Source organism: Rattus norvegicus, chromosome 4, assembly GCF_036323735.1.
Source record: "Rattus norvegicus strain BN/NHsdMcwi chromosome 4, GRCr8, whole genome shotgun sequence".
Lineage (NCBI taxonomy): Eukaryota > Metazoa > Chordata > Mammalia > Rodentia > Muridae > Rattus > Rattus norvegicus.
In genome coordinates this window covers 46,828,608-46,843,308 of record NC_086022.1, presented here as the reverse complement: position 1 = coordinate 46,843,308, position 14,701 = coordinate 46,828,608, and the positions used below count along the sequence as shown (strand labels likewise).

Sequence of the window (14,701 nt, the reverse complement as noted above, 5' to 3'; positions counted from 1 at the left end):
ATGCTCAGAGGAGAGTTCTGTGGGGTTGGCGCTCTCCTTCTACCTTTACATGGGTTCCAGGCATCAAGTTTAGCAGGCTTGTCGGCAATTACATCATTCCCCGAGCCCTCTTGCTTTCTCACTTTAAAAATTATTATAATTTATTATTATTATTATTATTATTATTGGGGTGTATGTCTCTCTGTCTGTCTCTGTCTCTGTCTCTCTCTCTGTGTGTGTGTGTGTGTGTGTGTGTGTGTGTGTTCGTGCAGTGTGAGGATTCCTCACTTGCCTAATGTGTCATCATGGCTAGGAAAACCAGTTTCTCCCTCCTGGCTTGCTTCCCACCTGCTCCTTGCTTCTTTTGCAGAGCAAAAGAAGGCCATCCTGAGAGAAGAATGAGAGAGTGCACATCCCAAACCTAACCAATAGCAACTGCAGAACTCTCTATAGCTGGGAGGATTGTGTGTGTGTGTGTGTGTGTGTGTGTGTGTATGTGTGTTTAGTGGAGACCCAGATTCCCTATGACATTTCTGTGGGGTTATATCTGGGTGATCTAAACTGGCTTCGCTGTGTATTGGGCTACACAGAGGCTCAGGAGGAGCTCCCTTCAGGAGACCTTTGTTTTGCATCTTACAAAACTTTTTTCTCAGCCCCTGAGAATCTGCAGCCCTGAACTCTAGGTGCAAAGGAGAGCGAGGGTGAGGAAACAAGGTTAGAAAACCCTCATTTGACAGCTTGCTATTAAAGGTGGGGGGGAGGGAGCAGGTCTTCCTTTGCCCTTTCCCTACCCACCACTTGTCGGGGCCTCTTCGAAGTTCTAGAGTCTTCCTGGGAGGCTGCATTTGTTTGTTTTGAGCTACTGACTATTATGACTATAAAGGCCCTTCCAAAACTTTTCTGGAGGTAGTTTTGAGATTCATTGTCTGGCCGAGTAAGTCTTATTAACCAAGAGAGCTACTGTGGAAAACACAAACCATGCCTAAGTGGAGTTAGAAATAGTCACGACATCATCAGTTTCCTTAAGGACTAGTTTTCTTGTTGGACTGCAAGCAAACAGTATTACTGTTGTTGCCATTGGGGATCACTTACCTAACCCACCTTTCATATCTCTCTCTCTCTCTCTCTCTCTCTCTCTCTCTCTCTCTCTCTCTCTCTCGCACACACACACACACACACGATCAAGCAAGCACTATGGTGTGTGTGCTTGTATGTGTTTATATTGTGTTTGTGCTAGAGGCCAATGCTTGGCGTCTTCCTCAGTCACTCTCTATTTCTCTAGTTGAATTTGGAGCCGCTTGGCCAATGGACTCTGAGGCTGTGTGCCCTACATGCCCGGAACATGTGACTTTTATGTATGTTCTGCTGATACAAGCTCAGGTCCTCTTTCTTGGGCTGTAAGCATGTTATAGACCATCATCTCCCAAGCCCAGGAAAGCTCTGTGGAAAGCAGCTAGTTGCCAGCCTCAATAACTCCAGGTTAGAGCTATTAAACATGGCTACAGACTACTAATTTTATTTAAAGTTTAAAAGCATGCACCAAGCTTGATTTGTTCACATTCTTAAAGGGTCGGGTTTCTTTCTAAAAGTAGATGGAGTCATGTGCGGCATTCGATAACCTCTGGGAGGACCAACCTAAGTCTCAGGAAGGGCAACGAGCGGTGAGAAACTTGGAACGCTAAGCATCTCACTGCTTGGATGAGCAGCTTCTAACTTCTCAGTGTCCGAAACTGTCTGTGACTCACTTTATTTATCCAATGGTAGATATTTCAACAGGGAAGTGCTTGCACTTGACTCATGTCCTGTAACTTCTAAAGATAATGGCCCCGGTACAATACAGACATTTTACTTTGTGCAAGACATGTTTAACTAAAACAATGTGAAATGCCCTGGCCAGCCTGACCATTTGTCGGTCTGGTGTTTTGCAAAGCAGACGATGTTGATGAACAGCAGAACTGGAGGTTTTTCTTGGATAAGTCTCAAAATATATTCAAGTCACAGACGGTGGTAGGTAAAAGATAGGCTCATTGAGAATGTTTTAAACAAGGTTACTAATGGCATAATTCAAAAGTTCCTCCCCCAAAGATAGCATTTTAAAAATTATATTTAAATAAAGATGTTTTATAACTGGAGTCTAGCTGAAGGGTTGAGGAGAGCTTCTCAGTGTCTTAGCATTGCTGATATTAAGTCACCTTGCTCAAATAATTCTAAAGTGAACCTTTCTGTGTGTGAGCAGAGAGCTTGCAGATGCTAAAATTCCAATATGATACCTGCATGAGTTGGATTATAAAGTGAAGGCCATGCAATTCTGCGTCAAGTTAAATGTTCCTTTGGCAGAGGTCACACTTTTTTTTTCCCTACTTGTATAAAAATATAAGGAAGGAGAAAAAAAAAAAGCAAAAAGCAAGAACAATGCCACAGCTCACAGAGGTCTATGTATAGATATTTCTCAGGATAGTAAACTGAATTATACCTTCTGGAAAAGTAGCTCTGTAGTCTACAGACTCATTTGAGACCATCTCTGTAGTTGGGCTTACACTTCGGGCACTTACAAGCCTATCCAAATGAGGAGTGTGTACTCTTGCGTCATAGCGAACTAATTCACTGCCCAGATCTTAAAACAGAGAGAAAGAGAGAGCTTGTTAAGACTTTGCTGTCACAGGCCCCAGGAGACTTTGACCCAGTGCCCAGAACTCACAGCCTTTTATGAATGCTTCTTAAACAACCCAATACATCTCCACGACAGTGCTGAACGTAAGCACGACATCACTATGGTAGCTTCTTAGACAATAAACAAAATATGCACCTTTATGCTTTCTCTTTCTCAGCCACAGGAAGAGCCCGGATACTAACAAAACTACCACTGATATTGAGACCGCACCAATGATCAATCCTGCAAAATTCTGATCCGGTTGAACGATCACTTTTCCAAGGACAGTTGAAGAGACTGCTTGCTTCCACTAGAAATAAATAAGGAGGAAAGTCAGATTTTGGCCAAGGTTGATATAAAATATTCTATCTACCCAGTTTCTCTGGGCCCCAATTAGCACCTGATGGCTATTCTAGAAGGTACATTACGGCCTTCAGAGTAATCGAGAATTTCCTCAGTTCTTTCTCGGTGTGCAGATAATTAGGAAATACTGATTACCTAAAGCGTGACTTGGATAAACAAAAAATTTCTTTGATCTTGAGGAACTAAAGTATATATGAAAGGAAATGGATAATTCAAGTATTATGATACCATAGAAGTATGAATAAATAAAACTTATGTCCCATTTGGGAGGGTGGAATGCACAGCAGAAAATATTTCTCATAAGAGGAGAGACCATATTATTATAGGATAATGAAGCTTCATAGTCTCTTTATTTCCACTTTGACACACAGAAGAAATCTTGTGGCTTTCCCCAGCTCTGGCGCTTTGCGATTTTTAAAATTGATGGTCATTCTGAAATTTGAACCCTAGTTTCTACATCCGGTCTCAGATTTTGTAACTCTTTTGTATATTTCCATTTCTTAACGTTTCCAGAAGACTTCAGGAATCCTTCATAGCTACCAGTTTCTTGGGTAAGCATGGTATGCATGAAATAAGATATCGTTCAGCCATAAACTAGAATGAACCACAAAAAAAGTATTTTCCAAGTCAAATGAGAGAGAGGCCAGAAGAAAACTATTGTATGATTTGACTGAGATGAAATACATAGGTCAGCAAATTCACAGAGGAAAAAAAGTAGATTAGAGGAAACAGGAGCTGCTGGGGAGGAGGGAGAGGAATTATTGCTTAGCTGGTTATGAAGCATCTGCTTGGGAAGGCTTCTGAGTTCCAGAGCAGTGACGGTTATACACAGTATGAATATAATTCCTGCCCTTGAGTTGCCCATTTAATGTTATTAAGAAAGCAAACTTTATGATACATGTGTATCACCCTGATTTAAAGAAATTACAATTTCAACATCCCAAGCCTACTGAACTGTATATTTCGAGTGGCAAATTGTATGGTATGTAAGTCTATACCAAAAATAAACTGTTGGAAAAATAAAGAAACATTCTTGTTCTGGGTTATCTGATTTAGCTGTGGACACGAAAGAAGGTAATGTACAACAGCCGAGTTTCCACTTTACTCTGCCAAGCGGATACGTCTCCTTTTATTTGTAGAGTTTCTATGCATTGTGACCACTGACGTGGGAAGGCCTCTTAGTGTGGTAAAAAGTGGGAGGAGGCACACTCTTGCACGAGCTCTGCTCCTTTTGAGAATGGCAGCAGGTTTTGGCAAGAGCGTGGCATGACGGGGAAGCGGTGCTGGTAAAACGCCTTTTGAGAATTACACTTTTGACCCAGGGGAAAGAGACGGTGTGATTAAAACCCGCCACGTTTCTCAAATCACATCTAGGAACCGAGGCTGAGCTGATGAGCTAGAGCCAGAGCAGAGATGAGCTTTAATGATTTATTTTAAGCCCCCTGGCGACATAATTGCAACGGCATCCTTATTTACATCATGAAAGGCTTGCGGGAACCCCACCTCTATATTTAGCTCGCCGCCGTTCAGCTTCAGCAGGTCACTGGGGACCGTACACAACAAAGCTTCAGAATGCCAGTGGAGATTCTCACAGCTCTTATTCCCGACTTTTAACACTTCACCTTTAACTGCTTCAGGGTCAATATCGTCTCCCTGGAAGGGAAAAAGAGAAAACAGAAATGAGAGGCCATCAACACTTCACAGGTCGGTAGGAGCCCTGGCAGATCTAGAAGGAAGCCAAGTATACAGCCAATACACATGGTGTTTTCCAAGAGATCTGACCCTTTCTGGTGCTCAGTTTCCTGGGAGATGGGCTGGCTGAGAGGGGGTGTGAGCATTTCAGGACACTGTCTAGGCAGGAAGGGTAAGAGGAGACTTTCCATCAGGTTTGATTTTAGAGAAAGGGAAGGGGACTACTGTTTGCCCCTTTATTTTGAAAACTGTCATGCACAATCATCTTAGTACTGACTTCACACAGAGTACGGATGATGACAAAAAGGAAACGGCTTCGCGTTTAGCGGCTAAGCCTGCTGAATCCCTTAACACTACCTTCTGCAGCGACTGACTTTCGGGCTTGCACTGAACACTTTAGAAAATACCAAAGCCCAGGTCTCATCTTCAGAGACCCAAGGAACTGCCTGGTGGACACATTCCTTTAGCTGCTTGAGCTGGGCAGTTTCTCTTTATTATTCTTCTTAGTGGAACAATGCACATAAATAAATTCATTTCGACGAAATTCCCGGAAGATGCTGCATGACCTTCCATAGGATTTGAAAGCACAGTTGAATTATTTAGAATAATTACGTTGAATCTTGAGGTTTATAACACACTACCCAACTTGACATTACTTAACTTAAATCAACATCAGGAATGTTAAATGTTAAAAAAACAAAACAAAACAAAAAACCAAAATCAACATTTTGTTCCAGAAACTAGGCATTAGTCTTGGGAAAGAAGTGCAAAATGTGAATATATTTGTTTTTCATATCAAGACTTAATGGGTAGTTATTTATTAAATACGTTGTTACTTGGAGGAGAGAGCAATCAAAACCTATTACTATTTTTCTTACTGACAAGAACAGGTCCTAACATAAGACGGCCCAGCAACTTTGTTTTACAAACTCTTCTCGACTGTGTCCACAAACTGCTTTTCCTTGCAAGTGTCTCATAGATTTCATGATGGGTAGGCCTGAGAGCATTCTAGAAGTGGGAATATCTGAGAGAGGGCACCTCTTTATATTTCTAAGGCTCTCCTGGAGAAACGAACACAGACAAACCCTGTCCTCATTGTACTTCCAGAGCTGGTAGGAGCAAGCCATTGATCTAGGTCACCCACACAGGGTAATTCAACAGAGAAGCACATAAATCTCACGGGTCACTTTGGGACTTGAAATGACAACTTGTTGGTTAGGTCTAGAAAGGGCACGGGAGCTTACTCACATATTGGAGGGAATTCAGCAAATGAGAGGGAAAAGGTATTAAAGGACCAGAAGGCTTGATTTATGAGAGACACCCTAACATGGGCCTCATGTGCTTAGATAATAGCTGAGGGTGAGGGAAGGGAGGACAATAATGCATACCCTTCTCCAGGACTCACGGGTTCAGCCTTATGGTCTCCTTGGAGACTCAGAAGAATTAACAACTAAAAGACTGAATTCATTTTTTTTATTCATAACCATCAAGGAGCACATGATGAGCACTGACTTATAGAATGTATGTTTCCAACAGTCCTGAGATGAAATGCCTTTAAAAGCTGAAATCAGATAGAAAAACGTACAAAGGCTAGACGGATCCCCGCAGCCCTAGCATCTGAGAGGAGGAACTGGTACCAAAGCAGGAAGAACAAAAATGGATGCAGTTTAGGCTTTGCATTCAAAGTAAATGCAGCTTTCTTGAGCCTTGGAAACGATTTTAAGGCTTCCATGATTAATTATAAACTATTTATTAATTAGAAGCACACATTTACAAAGCCAGTTCAGTTCTGTAGGCACTGAAGTAACACTATACAGGATTCTAAATGAAATGGCATAAGCGAGAGAGCTTCAATCCTTTTCCTTTTGACTTTCCTTTTTTATTGGATATTTTATTTGTTTACGTTTCAGATGTTATCCCCTTTCCTGGTTTCCCTTCCTCAAACTCCCATCCCATCCCCCTCTCCCTGTTTCTATGAGGGTGTTCCCCCACCCACCAACCTACCCACTCCCACCTCACTGCCCTGTCATTCCCCTACACTGGGGCATGGAGCCTCCACAGGACCAATGGCCTCTCCTCCCACTGATGTCAGACAAGCCAGTCCTCTGCTACATATGTGGCTGGAGCCATGGGTCCCTCCACATGTATTCTTTGGTTGGTGGTTTAGTCCCTGGGAGCCCCGTGGCGGGGTGGGAGGGGCTGGTTGGTTGACAGTGTTGTTCTTGCTATGAGGAGAGCTTCTTTAGACACAAAGAGCAACTCAGAATTACAATGATCTTATTTTCTCCTGTAAAGACTTGGTATTTTGTGATTGCTGATTTACAGGAGGAGGACTAAGCTTCAAGAAGGGACTAAGTCACAAAGCTTAGCAAATTCTATCTGATGCAAAATCTACTTCTCACCCAATGAATGGTGACTAGGAGGAAACAAAGACTCGTCAAATTTTAGATGTTTTACTTCAAACATTACTTCAGTTTAGAGTGGGGCTAGAAAGATGACTCAGCAGTTAAGACTGCTTGCTACCCTTCCAGAGACCCTAAGTTCAGTTCCCATCATTCTCCTGGCTTACAACATTCTAGCTCCAGGGGATCTACCCTCTTTTGGACTCCATAGGTACCTGGACTTACACTTGTAAGTGTTTAACGCTATTTCCCTTAAATAAGTGTGCACGACCTATGTCACGTGATAAAAATTTCTCTACTATAAAGTATTTTTATAGTCATTAAATAAAAGTGAATAGTTAGAAACACTGTAACTCAGGAAAGTTGCATGTAAGCTTTAGTACCACTGTTTGCTCCCCAGCGGACCCCAAGACAGTTAAGTTAATCTTTCTAAACTTGTTTATTTACTCATTAATAGGGAACAACACCTACTGACCTCTTAACCTCAAAGGTCCACATAAGATTTTAATCAAATAACATAAACCAAAAACCTTGTGTCACTGTAAATTCCTTCATAAGCGTGAGTGCTATTGCTCGTGGGACCCCACTGTGTACTCCCAGAGAGAAGCTTACTCTACAACACCTTTCACAGGCTCTCCCGCAGGACTTGAACTACTTCTAACGTCTATAGGATTAAGAATGACTGGAATTTGGTGCTACTGGGCTGGTCCCTCTGCATAGTCACCAGGCCAACTAGGTGCTGAGGCAGATTCCACAATTGGAGCTGAGAACTACCACGGTCCTCTTTAAATCAGGGATTCTTACAGGTACATCTGGTTGAGAAATGTGAACTCCTCCTGGCAGTCAACAACAAATTTCATAGTGTAATTTCTCCCATAGATGTAGTTTCCTTTGCTTTCTGACATTGTTTCACTCTATAGTCCATACTGGCCTAGAACCCCTTATTTTCCTATCCCACCTACCCATAATGGGGTTGCAAGCAGGCGCTATGGCCCCTAACTATCAGTCTCCACCTACTTCCCCGCAGGCTCCTCCCCCTTCTCCTCTTCTTTGTTATGTGCACATGTGTGTTCTTTGGTGCACGAGCAGAGTCCACAAGGGCCAATGGTATCCTCTGGAGTTGAATTACAGTGATTGTGAGGCTTTGGCATGGGTGCTGGGAACCAATCCCTAACTGAGCTCTTCTGCAAGAGCAGTATACAGTCTTAACCACTGACCCGCCTTTCCAGCTCCCACTTTTTTGTTTAACATTTTTTGGTAGTATTATTGGTTAGGGCTAGGGTCTTGAACATGCCGACAACCAAGCCACACTCAAGCACACAGCACTTTCGTTAATGGAAGGCAAATTCCCTTTCCACCTATGTTTGAATGGCAGTGGAATAAGAACGAGAAATTCTTTTAACAAAAACACACTACTGGGTGTCCGAGAGAGGCAGAGGGATCAAAGTGATCACTTTTAGAAATTGATAAAGGATTAAATTTCTGCCACAGTTAGTAAGACCACATATTCCACTCACATTTCCTCCTAGACGTACATAAAATGGTATATAGGAAAAGGGTGAATTAGGACACTAAAACACTATTCTGTTAGAGAGGATAAGTGAACTTTATACAGCAAAGAAAGGGAACTGTTTTGTGACCATCTCTAGAGAACTTGGGCCATGTTGGAAATACCATTAGAATGATGTCAAGTCATGTTTTTCTTGGTCCAACAACTTTGTAGGACATTGAATAATGCCTGCTTAATTTATATAGAGAGGACTTTCTCTTCTGTCCAACACTAGCTTTGAAAGGGGAGACAAAGAACGTTCTTTCTAATCTGTCCATCGTAGACACAGGAACAGGAAAACAGTATTTTGGGGTGGCATAAAACTACTTGCACACCAACCTTTGTTTTCATCAAGAAAAACCAAATGGAATCTTTCAAACAGCAAACTGTTATTGTTGCAAGCAAAAGGTCACACTAGATTAGTTTTATTGGGGCAAAAAAGGAGAGAAGTGATAAAAAATCCTTTCTCTTTTTCCTAAAACCAATTAAAGAAGCAGATGAAAGAACTTTGGTGTGGCGAACATGCTGTTCAGTGAAGCAGGCTTCCATTTAATTTCATGCTGGGTTTACTTAATTATTGTACGAAATGCGACAGCGAGGTTAGTGAGAGTGAGTGTGAGTGTGGGCATGGGTTCCTTCAGAGATAAAAAAAAAATCACCCTGAAAAATCGGAACTATTTCAGTGGCAGTGTCACTTGGATGGAGGTGACCCATGGTACCACTTCCCACCTGAGCAGGGGCTACTCCACTGTTCGTGTGAGCTCAGGTAGGCATTCAGAAGTTCTTTCAGGAGAAAAGATTCTCACCGTCTCAAACAACAGTTTGTGAGGGTCGGATATTTTGCTATCTGAGTGGACTTTGAAAAGCTTGAATCTTGACCGTTTTGCTAGCTTTCTTATTATTGGAAGTAAAAGTGACTGAAGTAACAGAAGAGAGCTGGTCTGAGCCCTTACTGCTTCTGGCTGGATCTTAGCGATCTTTACCTGCAGCAGGAAGGAGATCTGCTGCTATATGCTGAGTAGGCTCTGGAACAATGTATTCCCAAGGCAGTGGTAATCCAGATTCATTTATAAGTCGGCTTAGATTCCACCGCACCTATGAAATGGCCCAGTGGGTATAAGATGAGTTAAATCCCCAGAGACCATGTGAAAAGCTGAATGCTGTTCCTTGCATCCATGATCCCAGTACGCCTATGCCGGGGAGGCGGAGATAAGAGAGCTGCTTAGAAATTTATGGACCATCTAGCCTGGAGTGGCAGAATAAGAGTCTGCCTTGCTGTGAAATGTGGTCAAGAACCCGTGGCCTGGGAGCTGACAGTTTCCATGGAGGCGAACCCACTACTATTCTTTTGCTAAATAGACATAAAACTCAAACTGTCCTCTAAATTCCTATCTGTAGGCTTGTAGATTAGTGTAGCCTTCAGACTTTGTCAGGGGACTTTGCGCACTGCATGGTGGTTAATACAGAAACCCAGACCTGGTCAAAGTGCAGAAAACCAGTGTTAGCTGAGTGCTAAGCCATGGGTGGCACATACACATTCATTACCTTTTTCTCTCAAGCCTCAGGGACCATATCTTGGAAGAGGGGTGGCATGGTGGGGGGCAGGGGGTAGAAAGATTGTAAGAGTCAGAGGTTGGGGATGAGCAGTGCAAAGCCGTGTCTTCTGGCTGTTCATTCCAGTTTCAGGTCTGAACTGTTTGTTCAGGAACACACAGCTGTCTGCACACAGCCTGTACGTGAGCTCCCACTCCTAGCTAAGGAGTTGTTGCTATGCGTGGGAATTTTTGGAGGACAGAGTGTGTTTTCTGGTAAGTCAACTACAAGTGCATTCTAGTGGATGGCCCAGGTCTGTGAATATAATAAGGAAGATGCAAACTGGATTTGGTAGGTTATTATTATTTTTTTAAGGAGGACATGGAATTGAGAAGGGGTGGGCAGTTATCTGGGAAGAGTTAGAGTGGGGAGTTGAATATGGACAAAATGTGTCTATGAAATTCTCAAAGAGTACATATAGATAAGATAAAAAGGGGAGAGATGGTGTGTGTGTGTGTGTGTGAGAGAGAGAGAGAGAGAGAGAGAGAGAGAGAGAGAGAGAGAGAGAGAAGGAACAAGAAGAAAAACCAACTCTGAAAAGTTGACCTCTGGTCTTCAAATATTTGCCATGATATGCCCGCCCCTCCCCTGCCCGGAACTGGCTACACACAGATGCAAAACTTCACATACTACAAGGAAACACGAAACTGCAGCTAACGCATTTACCACCACAGCCCTGACTGTTTGCCTTCCAATAAGCACGTGTAGGTGAAGCCCACGAGGAAATATATACCATTCACATCGTCATGACAGCATCAGCAGGAGCCTGCTTGATAGATTTATGTTCAGCACTTGTTGCTTTTTAATGTACACACAAGGAAGCGGTCTTCGATGCTTCATTAAAAAGCAATGGATAAATACGCTTATCTTTTAGTCTTCTGCCAAAAAGATTTGTTTCCAGAGCTTTGATATTTGCTGATGTAGAATCAGATACATTGAGCAAATACAATGACTCTATTCACGTGGCTGTGAAGCCAACGGAGCCCTTCAAGTCCATTTAAGAGAGTATTTTAAGCAACTCTTACCTTAATTTCCACTACATTCTCATTGCCCATGGAGATCATTACTGGCTTTTCAAAAGGCTTAAACATAGGATCATGTACATAAGTGAGATCAAAGTGTTTGGAAAGGATCCCGTCCAGCAGGAAGAAGGCTTTGGTCTTCAGGGGGAGTTGCAGGTCCAGCTGTTGCAGGGAAGGAGTGGTGCAGCAGATGATCTCTGAACTCGAGCGATGTTGGCACGCCTACGGAAGACAGGGTTCCCACCGTCAGCAGCACACGGACGGCATCGCTACCGCTTGGCTATTTCACAACCTCAGAACCACAACTCAAGACACATCCGTTGTCAAAGATGTTCTGCATTTGACTTCCTAACGTCGAAGAACACATTTCGGGACACACGATGAAAGTAAAAATTTCCAAACAACTGTTTGAGCGTTCGCGGGCTGCGAATAAGCTACGATGATGTCCTGGCAGCTGGCTGTTCCCTCCCTCCATCATGTGATTTTCCTCAGCTCAACAAGGCACTTTCTTGGTGGAAATGCCATCTCATTTTGTAAAGCAGCTATGGGCCAACAGGGGCTGGACCTTGAGAACATAGACACCCTTGATTCAGATCCTGCTTTTAAGTTTTAGGAACTGAGGTAAAGGTCTTACTCAGAAACTCAGTTTCCTTACTTAGTAAAGAAGATTTAAGTGTTCTTCTCGGCGTGGGAGGTCACAGGGCACAATGCCAAGTTCCACATGGTTAGCACCACATCTGAAAACGTCCATGCATTCTTAATAGTGTGTTTACTAGTAAGGGTTAGTTCCAAAATGCAAAGTCAATCTCATCTAATAGTCCCTATATTTCCACAGGAAGGTGTCATGTTGTCCTTTTTTCCTGGGGGAGGGAGGCAGGGTTTCTTTGTATAGCCCTTGCTGTCCTGGAACTCACTCTGTCGACCAGAATGGTCTAGAACTCAGTGATCTGACTGCCTCTGCCTCCCCAGTGCTGGGATTAAAGCGTGCGCCATCACTGCCTGGCTCTATTTTTAGATAAAACACTGAACTTGGAAAACAGACTTCATTCGGTCTGGTCACACATCTGACGGATGGAGTAGGGCTTAATAAACATCAACGTTCGCTATCATCACGGCTGAGCCTTGTTTCTGTTTCGCTCTGTAGCGTCTCTAAATAGTGCTGTCCGTGTTACAAAGGCTCTGCTCTTATTATTTTATATCCTTTCATCTCTCATTTCAAATCTTCCTCTTTGAAATTCTGATTTATGGAATTTTGGAAAATGCAGCTTCCTCTTGATTGTAAAACCGGCCACACAAAGTGGTATATTTAAAGTCAAAGGGCTGTGTTTCTCCCCCAAGGAAAAGACAAACAGGCAACAACATCCCTTAGATTTCCTTTTCTTTGACAAGTATAGTTGGAGATAAAACAATTACTTATCCTCACAATAGCTAAGGGCCTCAGGATATACATAAAAAGCACAGAATTTACTGTGCGATGTTTTCTTCTTAATAATTTCAAAGCAGGCTGCATTTAAAAATGTATGTTGGAATCAGATAGAACAGAGATACCACATGGATAAAATATATTGCAATATTTATTTTTATATCAAATATAATGTCATAGCACTAAGAGCTATTTATTCCCATGATCTTGTAAAACGGAAATGAAAGATGTCGCTGCTCCCATAATAATTCTCTGTGCAATAATAAGAACCTAGGAACCACAAAACAATCTGGGACACAGTGCACATTAATACATTAATCTACATTTTGTTAAATTAATTATTTCTATATTTTAATGCACTGAGTTTATTGGAATTAAAAAATTATCGTGGCTTAATTTATATGTACCTGACCATGAGATTTTATTTGCTAAATAATGAATGCGTTCAATTCATCTTGGTCCACTTTAAACTCTTTAAGCCACAGGGAATGGGAAAGGAACATACATCTCTGCATATGGCAGATTTTAGGAATGACAGTGAATTGAGGAGCAGTGAAAAAGTAGATAGTAGAATATACTTTAAATTTCTCGTTCCTGTCATATATATACATACATATATATATATATATATATATATATATATATATATATATATATATATATAATTAAAGTGTGCTGCATTTTCGACTCAAACAAGAAGAGTTTGTATTTCCAGATGTGTAGACCATTAGGACTTTTTAAAAATCTACTACTGTTTGAGTCTTCCTTAGGGTTTGCCTCTCTTATATCGGACACTGAGGGCTTCAAGGAAGCATTTCATTATAAATAAATGGCTGAAGCAAAGAGTCATTCTATGTCATCTTTGGGCAAGGGAGATGAAAGGAAGCTCAGCCACTGCCTTCATAATGGGCAGGCTTGGCCTTCAGCCAATGAATCATTTCTTAAACCCAACTTTAAAAAGTCACATGCCAACAGCCAAAAGGGTTACTGTTATTTTTACTTGGTTAAAGTAAAGATCTCGGTTGTGGAGAAGTGATGTCTCCTAAATTAATAGCAGTGGTATTCTAACTTTGTTTGTGGCCATGTATGGGGGGATTGGCTTCAAGGTCCCTAACTTCATGCTGTGACTCCCAGGAGCATCATCTCTCAGAAATATGGTAAGAATCTAATAACACTAGTTAGAGGTGATGCAATGTGGATGACTGAGAGGGTCAAGAGGAATCTCATTTGAGATGACCTCAGTGTTTGGTGATTTGGCTTGACATTTTTAGTCCCAAATTGCTTTCTGTAATTAAGGACCAGAGTGGCTTTTGTCCTTAAGAAATATTGGATGGGGGAATTTCAAAGAAAGGGCTATAATTCAATCTACCACTTACTTGCCCAATTGAGACTGTAAATGAGAGAGAGAGAGAGAGAGAGAGAGAGAGAGAGAGAGAGAGAGAGAGAGAAGAGAGAGCACTTAGAACCTTAACTCCAAGTTGAGTGCATGTGTCCAATTGATGTGTGGCATTTCACAGCAGAAAAACACTGCAAACAACAACAACAAAACAACAACAACAACAAAAAAACCCATACATCTTTCCCAGGTTTAGGTTGGGATTAGTGGTGTTTGTTTGTTTGTTTTGAAACAGGATCTATTTAGCCTCAGTTTGGTCTTGAACTTGCTATATAGTGGAGGCCAACCCTAGACTCTTGATCCTCCTGCCTCCGTCTTCCAGACTCATCACCAGGCTCAACCTAATGTAAAACTGTCACAGCAAGAGATGGATCCATCACCTTTACAGTTAGATTATGGTTGAGCTTGCAAATAAAAAAAAATGCAGAGAAATGAGAAATACCATTGACATACTTGATAATAGTTCTTTATTAGCATCTCCTGTGTGCTAATAAAGAGACAAGGACCATGGTAAGGAAATGCAAAGAAAAGGGTTTGGATCCCAGTCTGAGATACACAGAGGAGTGGGGTGGGTTCTGTGTTTTGTATTATTATTATTATTATTATTATTATTATTATTATTATTTTCATCA

The 14,701-nt window shown here is 41.8% G+C and overlaps 1 protein-coding gene across 3 annotated transcripts in view; it reads right to left on the bottom strand.

Moving 5' to 3' along the window:
* Window positions 1–14,701, bottom strand: part of Met (MET proto-oncogene, receptor tyrosine kinase) — a 107,219-nt gene that overhangs the window by 20,733 nt on the left and 71,785 nt on the right. For 2 of the 3 annotated variants that reach the window (XM_006236129.5, NM_031517.2), the window contains 4 exon segments: window positions 11,254–11,472; window positions 4,496–4,645; window positions 2,786–2,939; window positions 2,453–2,593 (listed from right to left, as the gene is read on the bottom strand). In XM_006236129.5, coding sequence (XP_006236191.1) covers window positions 2,453–2,593; window positions 2,786–2,939; window positions 4,496–4,645; window positions 11,254–11,472 — 664 coding nt within the window. 3 annotated transcript variants of the gene reach the window in all.